The sequence below is a fragment of the Echeneis naucrates genome, chromosome 10 (genome assembly GCF_900963305.1).
Source record: "Echeneis naucrates chromosome 10, fEcheNa1.1, whole genome shotgun sequence".
NCBI classification, from domain to species: Eukaryota; Metazoa; Chordata; class Actinopteri; order Carangiformes; family Echeneidae; genus Echeneis; species Echeneis naucrates.
The window spans coordinates 460413-471642 of NC_042520.1; the positions used below are offsets into that span (position 1 = coordinate 460413).

The 11230-nt window shown below is 47.6% G+C and overlaps 1 protein-coding gene across 1 annotated transcript; it reads right to left on the reverse strand.

The window, feature by feature from the left end:
* Window positions 1–166: 166 nt before the first annotated feature.
* Window positions 167–10395, reverse strand: LOC115050363 (matrin-3-like). The gene is given in 24 exon segments (XM_029513200.1): window positions 167–579; window positions 656–777; window positions 929–1010; window positions 1626–2253; window positions 2335–2465; window positions 2649–2777; window positions 2859–2878; window positions 2988–3057; window positions 3164–3433; window positions 3476–3588; window positions 3670–3824; window positions 3891–3981; window positions 4090–4475; window positions 4563–4687; window positions 4774–4890; window positions 6234–6359; window positions 6480–6657; window positions 6788–6865; window positions 6945–6983; window positions 8393–8454; window positions 8597–8844; window positions 8900–9115; window positions 9198–9548; window positions 10196–10395. Coding segments are annotated over 23 exon segments (3732 nt in total). The 5' UTR covers window positions 9511–9548; window positions 10196–10395; the 3' UTR covers window positions 167–546.
* Window positions 10396–11230: the final 835 nt, after the last annotated feature.

Consider the following 11230-nt stretch of genomic DNA (forward strand, 5'->3'; position numbering starts at 1 on the left):
ACGGGGTTTTATTACTGCACCTTGTTTTAGGGTTCACCTTATTTATACAGCAGTTTTGATAATGAGATAAAATGAAAAAGTGAAGCTTACTGCAGAAAAAAGTTTCTGTGACAGAAGAAGAAAGGTAAGAATACAACATGAAAACACAAAGAGCCAGATCTCAGGTCACAACATGCAACTTTTTAATTTTGATTTGAAGATCAGTCGCAAAGAACATTTTATTTTGACAGGTGATGGATGTGATGACAGAATGAACAGGAAGTCCATCTGAATCAGGCCATCAAAATAAATATTGTTTCAACAAACTGATAGTGTTGTTTAGTTTTATGTTTTCTAAAATAAACCACTGTTTAAATTCAGATGTTTTTTATTTATTTAACTTTTTCTATTCAACTGGAAACAGAAACAACCAAACCCCTTTAAAGGTGATGTCATTGTTGAGGATTTCTAGGTAATGTAGTCTTGGAAACTGGTTCCTGTTGTTCGTGGTTGGAGCCAGAAATCTGGACGCTTTAGATCAAGAGAAAAGCCAAAGATGAGTTTGTTTCAGCTCGTCCACGGATCAATTCCCGTCTTCTCCTGAAAACAACCAGAAAAAAGATTCAAACTGAGCTCAGAGCCATTTCTGGTGTCTGGCTGAACTGCAGCTCGTTACCTGGTACTTCCTGTAGTGGGCGGGGCTTCTGCAGTGCTGCACCTTGGCCTCGTCTTCATCGGCATAGATCACCTGACACAGGTGACAGAAATAACCCACCACTGGCCGAACAAACTCTGTTCCTGTGGAGGCAAGACACACAAGACAGGGCAACAGTGAACGCACCATAGGTACTGCAATGTTTCCTCCTCAGGTGGAATCAAACCATGGTGTTGGTCCTCGTGCTCCTCCCTGCATCAACTGTTCAGGTATGTCAGCAGTTTCATTCCTTACCGACAGGTTTGGTGGATCTCTCAGGGTCTGCTGTTCCAGGTTTTAGCCCCCAGTCCTGCATGTGTTTGTCACTGTCAGGTTTCTGAAAAATAGATTTCAGAGAATTCCTCATAGCTCAGCTGAATCACCATTCCTTTACCTGAGTGCGGCTTAGGACACACAAAAAATTATTTGAACATCTCAACCTTTTATTGATCATGATTAACATGTTAATGTTGCTAGCTCTTGACAAAATAATTATATTACAAAGAATTATTAGATTATTATAATTCTGCTTCTTCTTATAATCGTTCAGTTGTGCAACCTGATTGAAACAATTAGGAAACTAATTAAAGAAGAATAAAGATCCAGTGTCTGTCTGGTTTTAACTAATCGGACACTGACGTTAGCAGTTGTTAGCTAGCTTAGCTCAACTGTCTGAACAACAATAACCCATAAATTTGCAATTTGGCATACTTAAACAAAATCAACCGCAACTACCAACATTCACAGTCCTTAACCTCTGAGCTAATATGTGGTCAAATGTTGGATTGTCAAAGTTAGAAAAATAACAGCTTCAATCCCTGGCAAGCTACGATAGCATGATACATGATGCTGCTCAAAAATCAGTGTGAAAGACTTTCAGCGCCCCAATCGAACCGAGTCTGCTCAGTCAGGTGTGAAAACGACCTGGGTCTGTGACCTTTGGTGGTCGTACCTGTTGAGTTTGTGGCTCTGGAGGATCTTCGGTACATTCTGCTCCATCTGGACTAGATTCTTGTGATCCTGATATCTCCTCCCCCTCAAGGTCCTCCTTCTGTCCAGGACCTGAGTCGTCCTCCTGTTCCTCCCCAGACTTTCCTGACATGGACTTGGTCTCTGGATTCTTCCTAGAGACCAACTCCTCTTCTTTAGACCTCTTGGATCTGGTCTCTTTTTCTAGTGGCAGTCTAGAGGTTTCTTGAGACGTGCTTTTGGGGGTGAACTCCTCCTCTGGTCTCTCCATGGAGACAGACATGTCTTCTGAAGGTTTTGTCTTGGATCCAGATTCTTTGCCCGGAGGCTTCAGGGAGTCCTGCTCTTTAGATTCTTCTGACGTGGTTTGGGTGATGGATTCCTCCTCAGGAGTGTTTTTATTGGTTGATTCCTTCTCTGGATTTTCTCTATGGCCAGACTTTTTGGCTCTAGACCTTTTGGATTCTAACTCCTTCTTCCCCTCAGACGGTTGGCAGGTCTCGTCTCTATCGGAGGTTCTGGAGTTGCTCCGACTCTCACTCCTCTTCCTCCTGCTGCCTCGACTTCGGCGCTCGCTCTTCTCTTCCTCCTCGTCCGATTGGACATCCCACCTAAAGACACAGGGATTCAGGATTAAGGACCAGAGACCTGATGGTCCACAGGGACATCTAGGACATGTTGAGGACACTGACCCATTGATCAGTCTGTGGTACTTGTGTGAGATGCGGACACTGAGTTTGCAGCCGTGAAAGGTGGCGGGTCGGCAGCTGAGCTCCTGAGCAGCTTGCAGAGCCTCCGAAGAACTCGACATCTCGATGAAACCCTGAAACACAAACAGACTGAAAAGGAACCGCCAGGTAACTGCAGTTGGGATCAGGTCGCCAAACAGGATGAGCTGCTGGATTTGTGTTAGCAGGGAGATCCAACAAGTGCTCCTCCAGAGAGCGGGGTTAAAGTCATAATTTTCTGTTTAGAAGATGAACAACAGAAAGTAAATGCTTCTCACCTCTCGCCGACGGCGGACCAGGAAGTAGCGCACAACTTTCCCAAAGCCTCGGACCAGTTTAACAAACTGAGCGTCGGTGTAGAAACGCTGTGGCAGGTTGGACAAATACACAACTCTGGAGCAGGGAGGCTGCAAATGGAGGACGACAACACGTGACACCAGGCAGCGACAAAGTGTGAGAGCAACAACGGCTCTTTGTGAGATACTCACCTCAGGTTGACCTCCAACCTCTGGACAGGAAACAGATTCAAGATAAAGAAGAGCAAAGAGTTACTGGAAAGGTCAAAGGTCAAATGGCAACTGCCACCCCAAATCAGTCACACTCCTCCCTTCATCTACCTGAATCAGACTCCGCCAGTTCATCTAAAGTGATGCAGTTCTCCAGGTCTACTGGGAAACCTGGTTCTTCCTGAGGACACACCCACACAGTGACATCATCACATCACTGGGTCATGTGACAAACATGGTGATGTGTAACTGTGTAACTAAACTGTGAGTTAAACTGGTTCTTATACCTTGTCTTCTGGAGCCTCAGCTGCATCCTCCATCTCTCCATCCTTCCCTTCCTCCTTCGCCTCCTCCATCGCTCCATCCTTCCCTTCCTCCTTCGCCTCCTCCATCGCTCCATCCTTCCCTTCCTCCTTCGCCTCCTCCATCGCTCCATCCTTCCCTTCCTCCTTCGCCTCCTCCATCGCTCCATCCTTCCCTTCCTCCTTCGCCTCCTCCATCGCTCCATCCTTCCCTTCCTCCTTCGCCTCCTCCATCGCTCCATCCTTCCCTTCCTCCTTCACCTCCTCCATCTCTTCATCCTTCCCTTCCTCCTTCGCCTCCTCCATCGCTCCATCCTTCCCTTCCTCCTTCGCCTCCTCCATCTCTCCATCCTTCGCCTCCTCCATCGCTCCATCCTTCCCTTCCTCCTTCACCTCTTCCTCTTCTTTCTCTGTAGACAAAAATCACTAGTTTTTTAATTCCTCAGTTTCCTGTTTTTGATGTTTTTAAAGCACCTGAGTTCTTTTTCTACCTTCCTCAGGTGAGTCACTTCTCTCTGCTGGGCTGCTGGATCCTCTATAAGCATCCTCCTCGACATCTTCCTCCTCCTCCTCTTCTTCTTCTTCTTCTTCCAGATCCTCTCCGATCACCTCCATCCCCTCAATGTCACTGTTGTATGTTGATGACCTGCGGATCAGTGAGGCGTTTACTGAGCTGCTCAGAGTCAGGACTTTACAGAAGTATCTGACTCACTCTGCCTCCTCTTCACTCTGCTCATTCTCTGCAGGTCCAGGCCTGAACTCACTGACAGGATCTGGTTCAGGGTCGGTCCTGGACTCGGAGTCTGTGGACAGAACAGTTCAGGTCATTTCCTGCTGCAATGTAAGACCGATGACACAAGCAGGACATTGATCGATAAACAATAACTGCTCTTTGAAGAGTCTTCTCCTACCCAGTTTTTCTGGTTCCTCTCTGGACCCATAGTCCTTCAATTTCTCTCTGGATTTGGACCTTGTTTTGGTCCTCCTGTCTCTGCTGGATCTTTCTCTAGATCTGGACCTGGTCCTCCTCTCTGTGCTGGATCTATCTCTGGATCTGGAACTCATGCTCCTGTCTCTTCTGGATCTACCTCTAGATCTGGACCTGGTCCTCCTCTCTGTGCTGGATCTCTGCTCTGTTCTGTCTTTACTGCTGCTCCTCCTTTTCATCTCCTTCTCTTGGCTCTCATTCCTCTTCCTCTTCGTGTCTTTCCCCATTTCCTTCTCTTCAATCTGATTCCCCTCCTTCTTGGTGGACGCTGTCTCCCCTTCCTCGTACTTCTGGGCTGAAGCCACGTGCCTGCAGGAGGAATCAAATGGAGACTTTAGTCTGAATCGTGACACTAGATCTGAGCCCGCTCTGGCCCTGCAAGGTTACCGTACTCACATCAGGCTCTTGTATTCACCGGAGAAAGAAACTTTGAGGGCATCACTGTTGATCCTCAGGATATTGGAGGAGTAATAATCCACCATCTTCTGAGCATCAGGAGCGTTTTTCATCTCCACGAAGGCCTGAATAACAAAAACAGCTGATGTTTCCATGGAAAATGGGAAAACCACACTGACTTGAGGAAAATGGTCGGGGGGTTCTATCTCACCCTGGATGGCAGGAACAGCGTGTATAGCGGAGGGCCAAAGCGTTTGATGATGCTGATCAGATCGGATCTGCTGTCGTCTCCTGTTGGAGCTGGACAGAAACTCACCACCCGAGAGCTCTGGAAGGAAATGAAGGGAAACAGGTTCAAATTGTGCTCCAGCACCCAGACTCAGATTTTGGTCTGGATTTAGAATCTGGTCTGACACCAACTGTTATCATAGGCCTTGTTCAAACTCTGGGCGTTCAGATGCCAAAGTGACCTTTAACAACATAACCATTTATCTGACGACAAGAAGAAAATAATATAATATCATTCCTGAGCAGCAGGAACCGGGACCAGATCAAGAGTGTTGACGAAAATGGAGACAAAAAAATATTACAGACAGAGAGCCAATGGGTGAACTGCTCATCGAAGGCATGGGGAGAGGTGGTCAAAAAATTTGAACTCCAAAAACAGATAGAACAACTTATGGCCAGCGCATGACCCTGAATTTACACCAGCATTACCAGATCATAGGTATAAACAATAGGCCGATTATCGAGTTACCACTGTATGCAAAATCATTTAAAAATGCTTTAACTATTTATGTCAAATGTATGGGTTGGGTGGGCAACCCATACATTTGCAAGAGAAGATCCAGGTACTCAGAGTTTGGTGATTATTTTTGTAAAAAGCAGAAAGGCTGTAACCTCACAGATCCACCAGCAGTTTACATATTATACACAGTCATCCTCCACCAACGTCTGGACTTGTTTTTTTATAACTCCCAAGCAGGAGTCCAGACAGACTGGGGCACAATTGGCCTGCTGGAGAGAATGTGGAGAGGTCCTGGCTGACCAGGCCCATGTTTTTTGGACTTGCCCCACTGTCCAGATTTTCTAGGGGAAAGCAGTAAAAATAATTTCAAAAGTTCAATGTTTCATTATCAATGTAGCATTCACAACCCTCTATCTTGGAGGTATGCCAGATGGACTGAATAAAGCGGATATTTATCTTCTTAGGGTCCTGCTGGCTGCAAGTAAAAAGGCCATCACAAAATGGTGGCTCCAGAAAAATGCCCCCACCACAGATACTTTTGTTAATATTGTAAAACAACATGTCCTAGAGCAAATGACTTACTCAATCTGACTCCAAAAAGATCTGTGTGAAAACGATGGCAGAAATACATACTTATTTGGCCAATGAGTGAGACTACTTGCACGTACATGTATATTTTGTCTTTTGGATATACTGATCATCCCTGGACCTTGAATATGTCTAATTGTTCAGTGTCTCGTATTTTTCCTTTGTTGTATCTTTTGTACTAAAAGATGAAAATTATCTATAAATAACAAGTAAAAAAAGAGTGCTGTACAACAGCTGTCTGCTCAGGCCAGACAAAGCCTCCCTCTGAGACACTCTGGATTTCTGCTCTCCCAGGTCTGATTGGGGTCAGAAGTTTTCCCACAGATGGTGCGTACCTGCAGGAAGTGGAAGGTGCTGGAGATGCTGAACTGGATCTGCTCTCCGTTCACGGTTGGAGGATAGTTCACATGGAACGTCACCAGGTCCTTGGCCTGATCAACGGAGCCAAGCTCCACAAACGCCTGCAGGGTTTCAACAGCATTCAAGATGAACGGGAGAAAACATGACGACGGATCTGCATAAACCAATGAGAGGCAGAGAAGCGTTAACATCTGGGCATGTGATGGATGACATCGACTCACCAAAGATGGAAACATCAGGATCTTGATGATCTTTCCGAACGGGTCGATCAGCTTCCTGAGATACGCCTCGTCCACTGACTGAGCGGGAAACTTCACACACACCACTTTACCTTTGTCTGACGCCTGGGAGGAGAGTCAGGACAATCACGAGGCGAGTCAAAGATGGACAGGAAGTTAGCTTGAAGTTTCTACTGGAGTCCTCACCTTCTTCTGTTTGTTCAGCTGAGGCTCTGTGGAGAAGCAGGCATTACCATGGTGACACAGATCGCACTACTGCTTGCATCACACTGGAGCACAGCTGGATCAACTTACTCTGTCTCTGATTGGCTGTCTGCGGGGGCCAAGGGGCTTCCTCTTCATCTTTCCTCTCTGACTGGTTGTTGGCCCTTAAATTGGAAATTTTTTTCTGTCAGGTGTTTATGACATCATGAGGATGACGATGGTGACATGATGATGTACACTGACCTGCTGACTGTCTCCATACGACAGTCCCATTTTGGACACCTGAAGAGGAGAAGTGAGCCATGAAAGCAGTCAAGAAAAGGCTGTGTCAAAGTCAGTGTCTCGTCCTGATGACATCACTGCGTCCCAGGCTGTTGTTATCTGTTCTGTCTTCAGCTGCTCTTCGTGTGTCAAATCAGTTCATTTTTACATTGAATTTCACATTTATTGTTTCCAGGCACTTTGTCACACTGTTTACATTATTAATGTGTCTGACGTGGAGAAAGCCTTGAGGTAGTCATGAGCGCATTCTTTCAGATAACATTGTTCTGGGCCGAACCGGCGGATAATGTGATCTCACTCTGCAAATAAGCAGAATAATAGAAGCCTTTGTGTGTTTGTGTCACTCTGAGCTTTCCACCTGATAAGGAGGGTGGAGTCCTAAGCTGATGTTTGCTCTGAGCTCATTCAGCTCACATTAGTTTGTAAAAACCTTCAGTTCAACTTACCTGAAGACCAGAGTGATGTTATTTAATAGACTGACAGTAACAAGACCGCTTCTGTAAACAATGACTTAACTATGAAGACCAGCTACCACATCCAAGCTCAGAGGAGCTGGACGGAACCTCCAGAGTCCAGACTTCAGTTTATGTTCAACTTTGTTGTTGGAAATCAAGTCTGTGAGGTTTGTGTCCCCTAACAGAAACACCACGCTACCACATGTGGAGACTGTTTTAACACTCAGATAGGTGTATCGCCAAAACTCTGAACATCACAGCAAAGGTCATTTCTTCATAATTGTTTAATTTTAGTTTGGGTAAATGTTTCATCTGGATCTTCATCCAGGATAGGAACAATACATCTCTGGTTTGAGTTCAGGTCACACAGCCTGTTGACTGGACTGTTAGAAGACAACCATGGACAATGCTCACAAGAGGGGGACGTCACAGAAGCTCATGGTTAAAAGTTCTGGCTGTTGGGAGAGTCCTGTGTCCAAGATATTCATGAAAAAGGCAAGTGTGGACAAGCAGCAGGGAAGACCAGCCTGAGCTTTGGGCGCTACCAAGACCAGACATCTTCAGGAAACAAAACTATCCCAATCCTGGTGCCAAGGTGCTCCAGGACCAGAGACAATGAAGAGGAGTCTTGCCTGGGCTGAGGAGGCCAAAGTTTTTTCAGATAAAAGGACAGATAGAAGGATTTGTGTAGATCTGGTTTTAAGTACGAGAGACAGACTCAGAATCCAAGCTGCTTCAAGTCCACAGTGAAGTTTCCTCAGAGGGGGATTATTTGGTCTAAAGTCAATGCAGCGTCTCACCACATTATTGCAGTGTCCCAGGTTCGGCTGAGGCTGCAGGTCATTCTCTCACTCTCTCTGTTTCTTGTCAGCCCTTTGACCAATAACTGTCTGAATAAAAGCATAAGAAACAAACAAAAATAAAATGATGCTTTGGGTGTGTGTGTGGACTGACCGCTGCAGCAGGTTGAGCTGTCCATCTGCATGCTGAGTGCTGTTGATGTGTTTGGCCCAGTCCTGAAACACACAGAAGGAAATGTGTCACTCTGCAGCTGACTGAGATCAGAGGTGGAGCCTCACTGACCCCTCCCCCCACACCGAAGCCCCGCCGCCCCCCCAAGACTGCAGAGAGAGGACTGAGGACCAGGACAGTACTTACCCTCTCTGACAGCACAGTGATATCACACAGAGAGCACGAGTATGGGTGGACCCGAGGGGACGTCCCGTGGAAGTCCAGAGCCTCCTTGATGGACGGCATGGAGGCAGTCAAAGCCTGCTGACTGACAGGGGACGTTTCAGGCTGAAGGTGCCCCCCCCTGAGGTTTGTGGGGAGGGGCAGACCTGTGATCAGCTGATCCAGGCTCAGAGAAACGGGAGGGACGACTTCTCTGTCTTTGTCCTGTGGACCTGAAAGAGGCTCTGTCCTGAGAGGATGAGGAACTCGTGGCTCTGCTGGTCTTACCATACTCAGAGAGTCCTGGTCTATGGTGGAAGTAGGCCATGTGCAGGGATGATGATGTTAGTGAAGATGAAGATGGTGGTGGTGGGTCCGCTCTTACAGACCTGCTGGCTCTAGAACCCCCCCAGTGGACCTGGACTGGCTCAGATGGAAAAGAAGTGGCTTGGCCCAGCGGGTACCGGACCGGCTGGCTGCGGAGCTGGTCCCAGTCTCTGACAGCTGGTTGGAGGTTGGAGCCGGGAGGATAAGAGGAGGAGGAGGATGGAGCAGTGGGAGGGCAATGCTTAAGGTCCCCCTTCTTCCTTCATCTGTTGGAGCACATGCGGCAGGGACTCCACGGTGAGGACATCCTCGGGCAGCTCGGCCAGCAGAGACAGGTCGCTGGGCTCCAGACCGCAGCTGCTCAGGATGCTGAGAGCGCCGTCCTGCGACCACTGAGCCGAAACCCTGGAGGACGAGGATGACTGCTGAGATGATGACTGGGACTCCTGAGGCGGCCTGTAAAAGTTGTGGTCCGACGAGGTGTGACGGGAGTCCGAGGAGCTGTAAGGTCCATGATCGGGTCTGAGGTCAGTGTCAGATGGCGTCCGTCTGTGCGGCTGCTTGTGAGACATGACTGGATGAAGCTGAGGAGAAACGCTCGCTGCGTTTCCTGCAGACAGAAGGTGTCAGAGAAGACAGGAGATGTAAATTGGGGCTGTAGGACAGACAGGAAGTTGAGGACGGGTTGTCCAAAGAGAAATATTTCAAACACAAACGTTTGAACAGCGAGGAGCACGAGGTTCAGGTCTGTAGGACTAAAACAGGAGAAGAAGATGACGGGATGTTACCTTCAGGAAAGGAACCAGAGGAGACAGCAGAGACACGATCAGAGATGGGACAAGTCCTCAACACGTGATTATTACTGCTCTGATGATGTCATCGGTTCAAGCTGCTCTGGTTGGTTATCTCCCATATTTACACATTTTACTGTATTTCTGAGATTTAACCAGAAAAACAGGAAGTTCATTGATGTTTTACGAAAATGATCAATGAACAGATTAAATCAGGATGAACTGACGAGGAGATAAAACAACAGACTGACTCAAACATGAAGATCCAGGACTAAGACTAGACTGGATCAGCTGAACCGGATCAGACTTTTACAGGAAAAAAACACAAACACTGACAACACAGACAATGACATCATCGGCCCAAAACATTATCTACCCGGATTAAAAATAAATAAAAGCCTTAGTTTACTGGGAAACGTGAACTAACAGTGCTAACAGCTTTAGCCTGCTGAGCTAACAGCCTCACCTGAACTGAAGCAGCTTCACAACAAAAACGGAGGAAACTCGGTGAAAATGTTTAATAACGACCAAAAAGCAGGTGGACCTCAGACTAGACGGGGAACAGCTGACTGCAGGTAGAACAGCTGACTGCAGGTAGAACAGCTGACTGCAGGTAGAACAGCTGACTGCAGGAGGAACAGATTTTCGTTCTGCTGCTGGCTTTGGCTCTTCTTCTTCTGTGGTGTTTCCGTTTACCGCCGTCGTGCGGCTCGGCTGCCCCCTGCTGGTATTCAGCTGCTGCCACTTCTTCTTCTGATTACATTTACTGGAGCACATTTAGATCCTCCAGATTTATTCAGTCTGTCCTCTGTCCTCTCTCCTCTCTCCTCTGTCCTCTCTTCCTCTCTCCTCTCCTCCTCGTCCTCTGTCCTTTCTCCTCTCTCCTTCTCCTCTCTCCTCTGTCCTCTGTCCTCTGTCCTCTCTCCTCTGTCCTCTTTCCTCTGTCCTTTCTCCTCTGTCCTCTGTCCTCTCTCCTCTCTCCTCTCTCCTCTGTCCTCTCTCCTCTCTCCTCTGTCCTCTGTCCTTTCTCCTCTCTCCTCTGTCCTCTGTCCTCTCTCCTCTGTCCTCTCTCCTCTGTCCTCCGTCCTCTGTCCTCTCTCCTCTCTCCTCTCTCCTCTCTCCTCTCTCCTCTGTCCTCTGTCCTCTCTCCTCTCTCCTCTCTCCTCTGTCCTCTGTCCTCTCTCCTCTCTCCTCTGTCCTCTGTCCTCTCTCCTCTCTCCTCTGTCCTCTCTCCTCTCTCTCTCCTCTGTCTTCTGTCCTCTCTCCTCTGTCCTCTGTCCTCTCTCCTCTGTCCTCTGTCTTCTCTCCTTTCTCCTCTGTCCTCTCTCCTCTGTCTTCTGTCCTCTCTCCTCTCTCCTCTGTCCTTTCTCCTCTCTCCTCTGTCCTCTGTCCTCTCTCCTTTCTCCTCTCTCCTCTGTCCTCTGTCCTCTCTCCTCTGTCCTCTTTCCTCTGTCCTTTCCCTCTCTCCTCTCTCCTCTGTCCTCTCTCCTTTCTCCTCTCT